The sequence below is a fragment of the Notothenia rossii genome (assembly GCF_949606895.1).
Source record: "Notothenia rossii genome assembly, chromosome: 8".
Lineage (NCBI taxonomy): Eukaryota > Metazoa > Chordata > Actinopteri > Perciformes > Nototheniidae > Notothenia > Notothenia rossii.
Window position 1 is genome coordinate 19,378,996 of NC_136906.1, and position 16,451 is coordinate 19,395,446.

At 41.5% G+C, this 16,451-nt stretch overlaps 1 protein-coding gene across 1 annotated transcript; it reads right to left on the reverse strand.

The window, feature by feature from the left end:
- Positions 1-1,253: 1,253 nt before the first annotated feature.
- On the reverse strand, positions 1,254-15,102 carry dnmt1 (DNA (cytosine-5-)-methyltransferase 1). The gene is made up of 34 exons (XM_079644877.1): positions 14,916-15,102; positions 14,461-14,497; positions 13,809-13,916; positions 13,472-13,712; positions 13,281-13,353; positions 13,068-13,179; positions 12,939-12,979; positions 12,807-12,861; positions 12,615-12,698; positions 10,093-10,202; positions 9,830-9,948; positions 9,638-9,730; positions 9,406-9,557; positions 8,776-8,963; positions 7,171-7,351; positions 6,990-7,087; positions 6,644-6,788; positions 6,439-6,554; positions 6,154-6,355; positions 5,937-6,070; positions 5,663-5,842; positions 5,345-5,569; positions 5,049-5,241; positions 4,747-4,837; positions 4,517-4,657; positions 4,127-4,409; positions 3,879-4,020; positions 3,180-3,346; positions 2,923-3,100; positions 2,600-2,795; positions 2,356-2,519; positions 1,988-2,104; positions 1,632-1,725; positions 1,254-1,544 (listed from the first exon to the last, which is right to left on the reverse strand). The coding sequence occupies exons 1-34, from the start codon at positions 14,960-14,962 to the stop codon at positions 1,507-1,509; spliced, it is 4,545 nt and encodes a 1,514-aa protein (XP_079501003.1). The 5' UTR covers positions 14,963-15,102; the 3' UTR covers positions 1,254-1,506.
- Between the last annotated feature and the right edge of the window lie 1,349 nt (positions 15,103-16,451).

A 16,451-nucleotide genomic window follows, 5' to 3' on the forward strand; every position in this document is an offset into this window, starting at 1 on the left:
GATCCAGAGCATCCCAAACATGCTCAATGGGTGACATGTTAGGGTTTAACCCTAGGGTTTGCAGACCCCCCCCAATAAAGCAAAACTGCACATTTCAGAGTGGCCTTTTATTGTGGCCAGCCTAAGGCACACCTGTGCAATAATCATGCTGTCTAATCAGCATCTTGATATGCCACACCTGTGAGGTGGGATGGATTATCTCGGCAAAGGAGAAATGCTCACTATCACAGATTTTTTCAGATTTGTGAACAATATGAGAGAGAAATGGTTATTTTGTGTATATAGAAAATGTTTTAGATCTTTGAGTTCATCTCATGAAAAATGGGAGCAAAAACAAAAGTGTTGCATTTATATTTTTGTTCAGTGTATATAAAGGTTAAATGCAGAGAACTAATTTCACTGTGCTCTGCACGTGTGACCATTAAAGAGGGTTTCATCCCTCCTTTTCTTCCTTATGGAAAGGGCCAGTTGTAACTTTAAGACTATAAATATATAAAATGTATTGGATTATCAGATAGAATAAAAACGTAATTAACGTCTGAAAGCAGAAGACTAGGGAAAATAATTGCAAGACTCTTCAGTGCGCATGTCACAAAATGAGATGCATTATGGGACATGTAGTTTATAGACAACGTGCTTCTGTAAAGCGGCATCTAACCGTATAACAAACATATTCTATTCTTTGCACGCTCTTGCGGGCCACATACAATTGATTTGGCCTGCAGGCCTCAAGTTTGACACTCCTGCTTTAAAGGATTAATCCTTGGATATAATCAATGGGAGAGAAAACCAAAAAATGTGGTTGTTTCAAAAGGTTGACATTTTCTATTATTGATGCCTTGTGTTCTGCAAACTGCTCAACCTTTAACATTTTTGTTAATCCATATATCCACTGTATGAAGCTTAGACTATAAAGAATCATTAGGCTGTGATTAACTCGTGTCACTACTCAATTTTTGCAGGAGTTAAAGTTTAAAAACGAAATGTTCTTGCTACTTTGGGGACTAACATCACACATGAAAACAGATGGGGTTATTAAATCCACACGTCTAAACTTCCAAATCACAGCCAATTGATGCACTGTGTAGGCAAGTAGGTACTGTGAAACCCTTCTTAGGATATTTTTGAAGTGAGAGGTCAAGCAGTGTCTGTAAATGTGGCTAATCAGCTCTTCCCAGTTCACTCTAGCTGGAGGGCAGCCTCTTAAAGACAGCAAGGCCAGGCGGGGATCACAGACTCATGCAAGTCACAAGTACATTTCATAAGAGCTTTATTTGAAATATTACACATATAAAAACTACATACAATTTGATCCCAAATGAAGTGTACCTTTCTCAACACAATGATTAAAAGCAAAGTTTAAAACAAACATGGAATGGCACTGCACTGAAAGTTCATGGCAGCCACTTAGTGACGCAGTTGAAAGCCAGATTATTTAAAACAAATGATCCCTGACACGCAGCATCAGGTTTGTTGAGCAGATCTCGCTTGAAATGGAACCGGGGACTAATCAGAGGCCTCCATCTTCTCTTGTTTGACCGTCTCTGCAGAGAAGGAAAGGTGATAAGGATTTATGCATCTTCACTTGTCAGGTGAATCATGGACAGTTACATTCAAAATGGATGGCTCACCTGATGCTTGTTCTTCCTTCAATCTCTGCATGACACACTTCTTAAGCTCCAGGCCGATGGCCCTGGAGAGGGGGGGGGGCACTGCATTTCCAACCTGGCAGAAACAACAACAACATTTGGCATTCTGTTGTAGTTTTGTTACTAGCGACATGATAAATGCAATTCCAAAATGTCCTGCACGCGTCTCCTTGGTCTACTCAGAATAATTACTGACCCACAGCATTTGGTGGTCTTTAACCAGACCTTAAGCCCTGATGAACAGCAGGACACACAAAACTGAGCTGCCGGTGTCATTTAGGAACCGAAGGATAAAAAAGAAGACCATTTCCCAACTGCCTGCTTTAAAGGAAAGTTACCTGTCTGTGTTTGTCCAGGGTGCTTCCAAAGAAGCGGTAGGTGTCGGGGAATCCCTGAGAGCGAGCACACTCCCTCACACTGACCACTCTGTGCTGCTCAGGGTGCAGGACGCGGCCCTGAAAACAAAACACGCTCAGATTAAGATGCAACTACAGGATATCTGATCCAGGGCTTGAAAGACAAATGCACTGACGTCCTTTTGTAAAATGTCCATAATTGTAAAAATGTTAAGCAATTTCTGATATTTGGGTAACCCAGACAACTCTTAATTTGACAGAATTCAGTTTTTTGTCCAATCTACACAAAAGGCAGGATGTTTCAAGGGAGTGTATTTATAAATGATTTTATTTATAGAAAGTTGAGGTACCTGCTTGCCCATGGGTTCAGGGTTGGTAACCGTGGTGCTGAAGAAGCCGTCCCACTCCAACCTGCCGTAGAGTCCGGCCCAGTGATTGTGGCGGTTCCCGGTGTGGGGGAGACACCAGGGGATCAGGGTGTTAAACTGCCGGTCTGCAGGGTCGCAGGGGGTCCCTACAATGACAAACATGATCAGAAATGCCTCCACACTGCAAATGTAATCCTTAATAAAGTAGTAAACTCAGCCCCCATACCTGCTGAACACGCGCAGACCCCTCTGAGGGCCCCGGTGCTGCTGCGGCCGTTCTTTTTATCTGGGTGCGCGAAACGCAGTTTCTTGGAAATGGTGCCATCTCTCAGACGGACCTCCATGTTGGGCAGGTCCCTCCAATCAGAGCCCGGCGCCAACGGGATGTGACGCATTCGCCCTTCAACCAGAGCACTCATGTCCTGACAACAACAAAGAGCTCTTGTTACAAACATAGCTTTGACATACATTTACAGAAGTAGGATAACGTTACAATCCAACATTAACATCAAGTTAAGATGAATATTTATATAAAGAGAGACAGCTCACCTTGCAGATATGATCTCGGAGGATTGGCTGGTACTGAGTGCCTCTGATCTGCCTCTGGAACCAGGACTGAGGCTCTCCGTTGTAGGAAATCTCCAACGATGCTGCACCATTGCGGATCTCTGGCAGGTCCGACATGGTGTCTCTGACGGTGATGGTTCTGTAGATTCCTCCATTACCTCTGTAGACAGAACATTACATTTAAATGTATGATCTAGAATTACACTAATGAATAGTACTGTAGGGGAAGTTTTCATTACCTTGTGACATTACTGACGTATTTCTTTTCGTCCACCACCACGTTGAGAGAGCAAGCTCTAGGAGCGAACACATGCAGCGGCTCAGGGAAGCGAGGCAGCTTCTCTCCAGGAGCCGCAGCCAGGACGATGGCCCTGCGGCGGGTTTGAGCAACGCCGTACTGACCGGCCTGAGGAGGGGGGGGGGGGTTCAGCACGTTAGTGATGGAGCAGACTTCTGCAGTCATAAACATTGGCATACAGGACTATCTTTTTCATTAATCTGGGTGGGAGATTCATTGGTTAGTCTGCTTCTATATGACATCACATATACACAGTACGATCCGCCATCAGCCAGTCAAGTTGGGTCGGTCCAAAATGTGATCACTTTACAATTAGACCATTGTGTGTAATCTAAGCATCTGATTTCTTTGAGTTATGGCCAAAGATGTTTTGGGAGGTCACAGTTGCATTGAATTTAAAGATGGCCAAAGGGGAGGTTTGTACACATTTGAAGAAATTCCCTGTTGTCTTCTACTCAGAATATGATATAGTCAAATACATTAGGAGTTATGAGGCACTGTGCTGATATGCTTCGCTGGGAGGTTTACCATGTTAGAGGGAAAGGCATCCCCGGAAATGCCAAGAGTCAGAAGCACAATTTATTTTTGAATGTCATTAAGTCCAGACCGGAAGGAAAAGTGTCCCTATAGTCAGACCCACCTGAAGGACACCAAAAGTACACTGGTAGCCCATGCGCACAAGACAGCGTAGAGTCAGCTTCAGAACCATGGAGCTTTTAAAGGAGACGAAGTTCCTCACATTCTCAAGCAGGAAGAACTTGGGTCTGTAGTAATCACAATAGCTGCAGGAAAGGAAAACGCATGTTCAAAAGGTGCACTTACTGCAGTGAACTTCATGTCAACAATACATCTCAAATGGTCAAGATGAGAATGTGGTCCAACACTGACCTGATATAGGACACCACGAGCGAGTTCTTGAACTTGGAATAAGTGCGAGAGTTGAAGCGGTTCATCCCGCTGAAGCCTTGGCAGGGAGGGCCTCCACACAGCATCTCCACGTCTCCTTTCTGGGGTAGTTTCTGGCCGAGAGAATTGGTCTTCTCACCAGACATGACCAGCTTCAGCAGGACGTTGCAGTCCTCAGTGAACACTGTGGTGCCGGGGTTGTTGAGCCTGAAGGCCTGAGCGGCGGGCTCCCACATCTCTACGGCCCACAGAGTCTCATTCATACCTGACACAAACCAGCAGTCGTGTTTTCAGCATTACATTGAAGGATACAATTACAGTTGTCCATTATTTTATGCGTGTGAAAATGGGTGGCACAGATCCAGCACTTACCAGCCTGGTGGAAGCCTTCAGAAAGGCCTCCGCAGCCGGAGAAGACGTCCAGCGTGCGGTACTTGGGCACTTTAAGTGACTGTGCGTCATTCTGAGAGTCCTGAGGCTCCTGTGCCGCTGCAGCCTTTCCTTTGCCTTTACCTATAAAGTTCAGCATTTTCAGTGAGCAATATTGAACAATATTAAGATCAAACAATCTTTTTCTTTTAATTTAAATCAGGGATTTTCACCTTTGCCCTTGCCCTTCCCTTTGCCTTTAGTGACAGCCGAGCGAGCATGATTTGGAGGGTCTTCAAAACCTTTTGTTTTTGCGTTATAGGCCTGGGAGAGCGGTACATGTATAAGATCAGACACATCATTGAAAGCTGTTTTCATATATCATTACAGTGTAGCATATACAGTGAATTCATGCAATGTTAATTGGATATTGTAGCTTTGCGTTTCCTCCCTATGCAGTGTGAACATCTTTAATGTTAAAGATATGCCAACTTTAACAAGTGGAAAACAGAAACAAATATGAAATAAAATGTACCTCCAAGAAGTAGAAGCGGTCAGGTCCACCACTGGAATAGTCCTGGACTGACTCATTTAGGTCTTCTGAATATTCTACTTGACAGCGGCCGAGCACCTCAGTCATGCTGACCGTCACCTCTTCATCACACCAGTACAGCTGATTGATGTCTGTGTGGTAACTGGCTTTGACTCCTTTGTGAGTGTTCTCAGGCCTGGGAGAGGATTCAAAAGCTAGTTCATTCTGAGAAATCAATTGTTACATTAAAAAAAAAAAGAACCCTGAATCAAAACCAATTTAGTTGCAATTTGTTTTACCTGTAAAACTTGTAGAGCCGCAGTTTGACCTCTGAGGCATCGGCTTTCCCGTTGCTACGCCTCTGACAGAGGATCTCCTTGATGCGACCGATGCGGAAAGGCTCTGGAGCATCCTGGTTGGATCCCTTGATGTAGTCGGAGGACTTCCTGTAATATTCTGGATACAGGTCCTCGTCCACATCCTGTTTCCTATGGGAGCGCTTCACGGGACTGGCTGGCTTCACACTGAGAGTCGAGAACAGAGGCAGCGAGTCTCGTATACAGGTTTGTAATTGTACAAGTTTGAGTATATTAAACATTTGGATTGCCTTCACTCACCTGAAATTAAAAGCGTCAGGATGCAGGTAGACGCCGTCTCCCACCTTGAACTGATCCCCCTTATAGCAGGCCAGGGCATAACAAACCTTAGAGTCATGCTCCTTGTCCAGCAGGGGTTCAAACGCACGAGGGGTCTCCTGTTCCTTTTGCTCGTTAATCCTAGCACAGCTGTGACAGAACCTAAGAGCGAGGGTGGCAAATCCACAACGAAGGGTAAAAAAAAAACATGACTGAAAATAAATAACTCGTGCAAATACATGTGGTTGGTGCTTACCCGAACTTGCAATCTTCTGTTGGATTGGTCTTGGGAGGAGACTCAAAGCGAGCGTAGTCCGTGTCATACCAGAACTGATAGAAGAAACTCTTCCCGTCATCCTCTATCACCTTGATTTCCTCATCCATCCCCCCCTGATCAAATAAATAAATAAATGTGAGCATGAGAACATGTATGAGAAAACATTTCAAATGTTCGTGCAGTGAAGTTAACGTACCTCCATAAACCAGTTGTCAGACGGGGCCCTGTACATGACGTTAACTTTGCCTTGCACATAGTTGAGCTGCATGTCCTCACACTCGTCCACAAGCATGAGCTCCAGCGGGTCAGAAGACTCTCCCAGCACGGTTTGAGTCCCACGAAGGAACCAGTGGGCATGGAACATCTTCCCAGTGTGGTCCTCCCACAGTGATGCAATCCTGACATTAAACACACCATTAGATGCATCCGAGCCAAAGTTACAAAACCTTATCATAGTCCATCAAGTCTAAAGATGTCTTACCTTGCCAGATAGAGGGGCACTGAGGGGTCTTCTGAGGAAACAGAGACACAGTCGCCCACTTCCAGCTCTTCATCATTCACACAGATCTTCCTGTAGTATTTCTTCTTTCCCTCGGTCTGAAGGGGGTTGGAGAAAAATACATTTAATATAAAACCACACAGCAAACAAATACTTAGTTACTTTGTACTTAGGAGAAGTAACACACCTGCGCTGGCTCTCCGATCCACGACAGCTTGCACTGGGCCTGCTTCTTCCTCTTGACTTTAGTAACCTTTTTGGCCTTCACAGGAAACTCTTCCTCTTCAATGGTCTCATCATCCTCAGCCTCCTTTACGGCAAGGTTTGGGCATCTAACAGAGGGACACATGTCAAGAGGAATTAAGGACTAAAGTTGTCCCATGTCCTTGTCACAGTACAGCAATAAAAAGCAGGGGTGCACATTATACACATCAAGCAACTTAAGAGTAGCCTTTGGTTGAAACCACTTCTCAAACATTCCGAAGTTGCATATTAAGGATGTTTGGAGTTATCGGCTCAGAAGACAATCTTACCTTCTCTGCTTACAAGCCTGCTTGCTTTTGCCACTTCCACCAAACTTGATCATGTCCTTGCAAGCTGGACACTTTCCACAGTCAGGAGATTGGCATACCTGAAGGCATACACAACAAGTTTCAATTACAACTGCCAAGTACATAAGAAACAGACAATTAGTTTAGTTCAGACACTACTCACCTCACAGACGCCACAGCGCTGTCTCTTGACCCCACCATTTTCTTTATCATTCTGCTCTATCTGATCAGAGAAGAAGGTATCAAAGATCTGGTACACCAGCGTGGTAGTGGTCGCCTTAGTTGGTCCCTTGTCTTTCTCGATCTTTGTAGGGTGACGAATGGACTGTCTTCTGGCAGCTCTCCTGTCAATAGAATATGTTCAGAGGAATGTGTTCAGAGGAAAAGGTCCGTTGGGCTGGGCATAAACACCTGATGATATGTGGAGCAATGGCAACAATGAAGCCCCCGGCTGTCAACACACCACAGCATCAGGCCATGCAACGTAAGGAACAAGCAAACAAACAAACAAACATTAAAGATGAACGCAGACTTCCCGTTAGATGCAACTGGCCTCGGCCACAGAAAACACTACTTAAGACTAAAGGTTCAAAGTGTGCATTGATGGTGACCAACATGTTTTCCCACACAAGTTAACCTGTTATTTTATCTCCCATTGTAAAGCGTCCTTGGGTTTCTTGAAAGGCGCTATTAAAAATCAAAATGATTATTATTAAAAGCTTTGCAAAAGACTTCTTAGGAAGATTCTCCGAGGATATAATAGATTAGTGAACCCATGGGGTCCAAATAGTGTTTGAGTTCTCTTACTGAAGGCACATAGGATGCCCAGGTGTAACTTAATAATTGACTAATAGATCTGGGGCAGAATACCCTAAACCCAAAGGTTAAGCAAATCAGAATAAGCAACCAATAGAGCCAACATCCTTACAGCATGTTTGAGTTACTGAGTAATAAAAAGCCCATATTCAACTTTGCAATAGATTTCTATTTGAGCAGGAAGACCCCTTAGTACACGATGCTAAAGTTAGAAGTTTGGCTGACTTTCCTTTAAGGAGCTGAAGGTTCAATTGAAAAACGACTTTCATCGTATAACAATTTCTTCACAAACTGTTAGGTTTTATAATTCCTTTTTTTGTTTAAATTACATTTCACCAGAACCATGAGGGTTGCATGACTTCAATGTAAAAAATAAAATAAAAGCAATTTTACTAACGGTACTTTCTTACAGTACAAACACAGCTTTGTTTTATACAAAACACAGAAATAACTTTTTTGTGAGCTTCTCTTCAAAGCCTACAGACACATCTTTTTCAATGAGTTTCTTAATCAGTGGTAACTAAGTGAAGATCAATCTTGGGCACTTGTCATATAGTGAGAATTCAAATAAAGCAGTTCAACTAAAAATAAACCACAAAGTCAACGTCTAGCGTGAATGCTGTAGTTACTTGATCCATACAGCTTCTAAATGCATTACAGTAAACAGTAAACACACCACGGTACAAGCTAAGGATGCATGTGGAAGGCCTACCTACCAGTACAGCAGCATGCTGCATTAGGAAATGTCAAAGGAATGTTAGACATAAGGGATAACGAGGAGTGAGGAGCAGAAATACAGGAATATAAGCAACATATTAAGTGAATAACTTCAAACCATTGAAGCACTCTTGTTACCATATGCCTACTTTTTACAGTTACCATAAGCCTACTTTTATGAAACATGTCAGTACAAATGTTAAGGAACCAATTCATAATAATTCTCAAGACATACCTCTTTCCCAGAGTGACTCCGGCGAGTTTGATCAGGTCCCTCATGCAGGGAGTAACTACGATTGGCTGCTCATCAGTGTCCCCGGCCTCATCGTAGCTCTCCACCTGCTCCACCACAAACTGGGCGTGGCGCAGCAGCGTGTCCTCTGTGAAGCGGTTGAAGTTCAGCCCCGCAGGAGGCACGGTGGTCTGAGGGCAGGAAACAAAAGTTGACGATTTTCCTTCCACGAACGAATGTTCTGCTATCAATCGGGAAATATTGGCTTAACAACTCCTGCATTCTTTTTTTATAGTGCCCTGATATGAGCAACATTATTTTTGAGTATTGTTATTATTTAGCCTGCAAATTGTCAACATTGACCATTGACATGTCAGATGCTCTAAACTGCAATATATTACATTAGAAGAATCAATTGAACAATTAGTTTATTAAAAAAAAAAAGCTTTGTCAATCACACCATCAATGGGATATAGGAATTATAAAAATAGAAAAGTGAAACAAATCAGATTTCTTAATAAATTGCATTGTTGCATCACATTAATCACAGATCCGAGAACAAAAAGGACCATGATGAATATTGCAGCTCGTCCTAATTCACTAATACATTATTTTGTAGGAAAAAGTCTTCACCTCAATCTTGTTGAGAAGGTCCTCATAACTAGCATCACGATTCTTCTGAAGGAACTCCACCACTATCTTGCTCATATAGATCTTCTCCTGCATCACAGCAAATATGGGAGCATACTCCTCACTGGACTGCATCAGGATGTAATCGGCAAAAGCTAGATAATGAACATAGATAACCATTAGTACTTCATACAGGGCGAAATCAATCAAACGTTGGAACAGGAAACTTAGCTACCTGTAGTAAAACCAATTAAGGCTTTTTCTCCACCATCAAAACCAGTGATCCACCAGGCATTGATGGGTCCAAGCTTCTTGGAAGGAACCCCGCCTGAGATAAAACCAAGAAGATAAGTTACCAAGTTACTGGTTGACTGTAATGGCTAAAAGAAAAATAAATATTTACAAGATCTTGAAATGTGGGATTTACCATCCAAGCAAGGGTTGTCATCATAGATGGGTTTGACCACACAGCTGAAGTAGAGCTCCACATTCTTCTCAATCAGGCCAGAGTCAAACGGACAAAGGTGGCCCCGCTTGTCATAAATGCTGCAAGACGTAAACAAGGTTACTCTACAACTTACTCAGGGGCTGCAATACAAAAACATGTGACTGTACAAAATGAGTAGGGACATGCGTGTTCGTCTGAACTGGATCAACATGCAAAAGTGTCACTGGTGAAGAATGGCTTACCTGAAGTTTGTGATCTTGTGCTGTGGCAGATCATCATAGCTCTCAAATCCATCCTCATTAGAGTCAAACAGGGAGAGGCGCTCATCTGTTAACATTTCTGGTTCATCCAGCTGAAAAAGAGCACAGACATTTCAGGTTTCACATTAGTTTGATCAATTTAGGTATATTTAAAACATTTTAATAACATTAAAGTAATAGAGGGTTTCATTAACCTGTTTTTCAGGTTTCAGGCTCGAAAATGACATTCCCAGAACAAATGACCATAACTTCACTTCTAAAAGGGTCAAATTAATAATCTTTTTTCTCAAAGTAATGATAAACCTGTGAGTTGGATGTAGATAAGTCAGAATCAATATAGATGTTTTTTATTTTAAACAGGGTATATGCAGGAATCCTGAAGTCAAATTTAATACCTTTTAAGACCTTTTTTAAGACCCTTTCCATACATTTTAAGACCTCATCGCAACTTTGAGTTCTAACCGGTTACATTGGCAACACACTTTACTATATTGATTGTAAGATAGCAAAACTAAACAGAGTGCAGACAGACTACTGAAGCCTCCTTTCCACATGAACTTCAACCTCTCTGTGAAGGTCAGCTTTAATGCAGTATGCTGCTTTTTTGCTTCTGTAGACTCTGTGTTCTTTCATTCCAGTAAAACTCCTCAGAAACCATGAGAAACCAGTAGCTGACCAATAAACAAAACAATTGACAAAACTTTGAACTATGAAATATGTTAAACTTTGGTGAGCTTCAGCGGGGTAATGCCATATAGGAGCTCCCTCACAAATACCCAGGGGTTAAATTGGGCTGGGGCTGTCCGGGGCTAAGCCCTGGCACATAGGACGGTGCTCTGACGTCATCATCCTCACACATTTGTCATATGTTTACAAAAAAGGATATATATGTTAAGACTTTTCTTGTTCTTAAAATAGACTATATTTAGGGTCTATATGTGTTGACTTTACTTTAAAATAGCAGATCTCTGTGACCGGATATAGTTTGGCTTAGACCCCGGCCCCACAAGGACGCATACGGTAAAACGCATACGGTAAAACGCATACGCAATTGCAAAAAAGGCTTCCGTTCACACGCATTCGATTCATTAACGTGTCCGTTCACACTAGACTGCTGGAAATGCTGGAAACGATGTAGTACATATGTCAGGCCTGTAAGTGGCGCTGCTGCCACCCGAAATACACTAAAAGCAGTGAAGAAGACCCCGAAGCATGGTTGCCATGGTTGCCCTTTTGTTTATTCTCCGCGGTGGACGGCGTGTTCTCCTGCTGTATCTCTCAGGTAGTCCACCAGCAGATGAAAAACACCCACCTCTCCGCCTCTTCCAAGGAACGAGGGGACCGTGCGGCAGTTTCCGTAAAAAAAATGTTCCGCCGGTCAACATATCCGTTAAAGTTTCAATCTTCCGCACAAAATTAGAAAAGTGCCGGTCAGAGGCCTTCTTTGTTATTTATTGAGCTTTAAAACAAATTGATAACGACTCTGTTCTCTGTATAATAATATAATAATATTTAATAAACGGTGACTGCCTCTCTTTTCCTCCCCCTCTTCTGACAGCCCAGCAGCAGCAGGAGACGTGGGGAGAGGGAGGCGGGCTATTTCATCATTATCAGAAAATTATCATATAGGGCACACACGGAGCCGTTGGACCCCCAGAGCGTTGCGTATGCCGGTCTACCCACCTTGGGACCCTTTACCGTAGTCGTTTAGTTCCCCCCCCCCACACACAGAGCGGCGCAAGGCAACGAAACTTAAAATAATAAGCAGCATTTTACGGCGCGCTATGCATGGGGCCGCCTTGTGGGGTTTCCCGACATGTCGTTTCAGTAAATTAAAGGGTGTTTCATGTTGTCGTTGCTGTGAACCTTCTTAATACCTTGGAAAATGCCGTTTAATACTTTTTAATAGCCTTAATTTTCGCTAAATTGATTTATCAACTTTTAATACTTTTTAAGACCCCGCGGACACCCTGTTAAAGAAAATTCCAATTGAACATGGTAAAGAACTGTAAATGATAGTGTCCGTCCAAAAAATATTTTGTACTTATAGTGAAAACTAACCTTGGATGATGGGTTTGAAGACTAAAAGCTTTAGGAATCCACATTTTTGTTGATAACGTCACGAGTTTGTATCTTTCAGTGTTGAGTTGGGCACCGTTAGATTGTGTCTTTACGATCATAAACGATGTGTTGGATGTGTAGCTAGGATTAAGTAAGTAATAAGGGGGCTAGGAGTGATTTTCGGTGCAGCAATAGGTTAGCATTTTCCGCTCTGGCTAATTCAGAGGCTCACTGTTAGCATTGTGTTTTTTTTTAATGAAAAAGATCAGTTAAATTAGTTTTTTTCCGTTATAAGGATATCAAATATTCATAGTTTATTAAATATTAAGGTTCCTTAGACGTTGTTTCCTGCAAATCACGCGATTTCAGCCACGGAACCAGGTCCGTGGGGCTTAAGAGGTTAACAATAAAAGTTACACAGGAAGTAGCAAACAAATTCTCACCGCATTATCAGGATCCCCCTGAAAGAACTTAAGGTCAGAGTCATCCAAGTATTGTCTGCAGTCTGTACATTTGGGTGGTGGTGTCTGTTTAAAAAAAAAAAAAAAATACATGAGGTTTGACAGTACTAAAGATGAAAGTTTACATAAACTGTAACCGCTATGACACTGAGCAAAATTAAGACACGTCATTACCTTTGCAGCAGAAACTGGCTTAGTTGTTTCAGTCGTCGATTTGTCTGGAGCAGATCTGAATTAAAGAGAAGTATTAGTCTGTTCCATTAGTGTTAATAGCCATCATTCATTTTCAGGGATCTTAACGCTTACTTTTCAACTGATTCCACTTTCAGACGTTTCTCGTCCTGGACCTACAAGAGATTTAGAAGGTCAGTGTTATATACGAGACGAGTGGAGAAAAACACGTTTGAAAATCACTAGTAGACAAAAAAGCTTCACCTCCTCAACATCCTCTTCCTCTTCCGTAACTTCCTTTTGTCCATTTGTAGATTTTTGTCCATTAGTAGCTTCGACATTCAAGTCTTCAGACTTGCGCTTCTGACTGCAAGACCTTCACAGAATACAGATGTATGAAAAGTTGTTTACATTTTTTTCTACACTTGCTGAAGTGGTGAACAAAGCACGAGACAATCTAGAAAATCATATACGCACACTTTAGAGAACATCGACAGGATGGTTGGCTGTTTTCCAGAGTTTCTTGTAACCCTGGAGCTAGCTGGAGACTCTTTAAAAATAAAAACAAGATTGAGTTGTTCCTTTAATATCTTAACATAGTGTTGCTCATTTCCATCTTATATTGCAGCCATTATAGGGCAAATGTTAAAAGGAATTCTAAAACCTACTTTTAGTGTCAGAATTTGCTTTGCGCTTACGGCCTCCCTTCCCTTTGGAGGCAGTTGGTGACTTGACAGCCTCCTCTTCCTCCTGTACATCCATGGTTACATCTTCAGTGTTCTCATCTTTTTGGGAACCATTTGACGAGCCATTCGTCTTTCCATTCTGCTCCACGTCATCCACATGAGAGCCCTTTTCAATATGAAGCTCTTTTCCCAGCAAGGCCTTTACTTTAGAGATGTAGATCTCCTGAGGAAAGAACATTGCAATACATCACGCAATTAGAAATGATAGGCAGTGACATTTCAGAATTGTAAATTGTTTTAAAATGTTAAAGTCACTTACCATTGAGATCTCGGATTTGTTCATCTTGTCTTCCAGGCTGGTCAGTTGTTCTTTAGCATCAACATGCAGGAATTCCTGAACCAACTTGAGCTTCTCTTTCACATGATCCTGAGAGGCATTTTCAGAAGAAATAAAAGATCAAGTCAAAAATGACAACTTAAAATAAAACACTGAAACTAAAAAAGACCCTTTAACTATTGCTGTTTAGTAGGTTCATGATACAAATTGTAAAATCCTATCGTACAATATATGGCCTGTTTAGATTGTTGTGTTGACTGTGATTGATGCTAAAATGTGTCACCTGGAGACTGACTTCTTGTAGGCAGAAAAAAGTATTGCCTGTTGTCTTTATATATCCTTGGTGATATGCACCAAACTATATATCGAAATGACAGTTAAATACATGTCTGTCAGCACGCTAAGCATCTGAGAAACTCAGTCATGCTAACAGAATATAATTGAATTAGACAATAAAATAGTAGAGTTTCCATTTAAGGCAGAACACTGAATCTACAGTCTTATTTAATCGTCTTTGGAGCTCAAAACGGAACGGAAGTCATTAACAAGACTAATTAGTGAGCATCTAGAATTCAACTTTATTCATGCAGGCTTTCAAGAGCAGTAAGTAACATTAGAAACAGACATAACTTACCTCCTCCGAATCTCCATCCTCGCCCAGCACCTGCAGCCTGTCAACAACGAACACAAAGCTTCGTTGGTGTCATTTTGAAAACACATTTACTAACAGGGTCGTGGTAATAAAGCCAGTGTGGCTGCAGCTAGCAGAAATAAAAAGGCAGCAAAACTTCCTGAGTGGCGCCAAATCTCACACGCTGCTCCGTCTATTGACAGCCTAAACATGCTAAGTGGCTAACAGGATGCTAACTCTGTATGCAGTACCAGCTCTAACTGTCAAGTGACAACAAGCTAACGCTAGGTGCAGATGCTAGGATAAGCAAAATAGTAGAGGAGCAACAACCAGAGCAAGTGTAGAGCAGAGAGTTATACGGGTTTTATGTAGCTTTGGCGTTTGGACAAGACAACAAGCTGCATGCAAGCTACATCATCAAGACATTATTAGCAGAGAGGTTACAAACGTTAACGTACCTTTTCCTGACATCCTCTGGCAAAGACAGGGAAGTCCTGGATGGCATGGTACACAGCTAAGTTAACGTTTGAGATAAAACAATAAAACTGATTTAAAAATACGTTAAAACAATGTTAAAAACGCCGTTTGTAACTACAGCGCTTCTCCACAATGACTGTCTCTCGATTGCTGTCTCTTGCAATGGATGCTATAAAGCAATTCAGGCGCGCGGGCCGTCTTTTCGCGGGGAAACCCGGGTGTTGTGGACTGTTCCACTGCTGGTGTCTATGGGTGAAACACTTCCAATACGTTACAAAATATTTCCCTCCTGAATGCATTTGTGGGGTTTAAAACCCATGTTGTATAACATATACATTGTAATACAACATTTTGATTATCACACAGTTATACAAATAAAGAAATATACGTTTCATGAGAACAACAACTATCTCAACTTACCTCTACTGCTTGCAAGATGTTGTTGACAACTGACCAGGCGGAAGCAATCTGAATGTTGTTTACTAATGAGCTATGTTAGCAAAAATCCCTGCATTTCAAATTCGTTTTATGAGGGCTGCTATACTTTTGAATGATAAAACGTAAGCAATCTGTAAGACAATGTTTATCATGTGAATTATAGAGTTTTTGCCTTACGTGCTGGTTTACACTTGTAGATTTCTATATTTATTGAACAACTAGATTAGAAGATGTTTTAGATAAGACAAGCTCACTACGATCATGGATTTTATTTTTAAGTGAACGACTACACTTTAGTAAGCATATGTATGTAAAATGTCAAAAGATTCACGAATCACTTTCTGCTGTTATGTGTCATTTCCATTCAGAATCTGGCTGCAGCATTTTCTTTTTTCGTATAGATTCAGATAAAAAATTAAGCAACTTTTGGGTCATTCCAGAAATGGAGGAGATTTTCAGTCCCACCTATGACATTTAAAATAATCCATGACCAAAAGGCTAAAACATGCACTTGTTCTCCTTTCCTTAGGCAAAACGTAAATAAAGTTGAACGAATAGTGGATTTAAAATCTTATTCAAAATATCAATAGGCTCTTGAGCACTCCCTAAACTTGCATTTTTCTCTTGTCCCTCCTTCTTGGTGACTAAAATATAACGTTTAAAATATACTTTTTATATTACATTATTATTTTATTATTCATTTGCTACAATTTTGTTGATATATGTCTCCTGTAATGGTCAAAGAAGTTTGTAAAAGTATAAGCACATTTAAAATAACATTAATTTGACACTAAAAGTGTGTCAACATGCGCACACCCCGTTAGTGAAACCCATTTAGCCTGGCAGAGGAAGGAAAAAACTGTAAGTCAAATGATAGAGGAGTTTGACATTATATTATAAAGCCATGTGCTACTGACATGGGCAGACCAAAGGTAAGTCCTTTCTTTTACTTTTCATACAGTGCATCCGGAAAGTATTCATACCCCTTCACTTTTTCCACATTTTGTTATGTTACAGCCATATTTCAAAATTGATTAAATTCATTGGTTTTCTCAACATTGTAGACACAATACCCCATA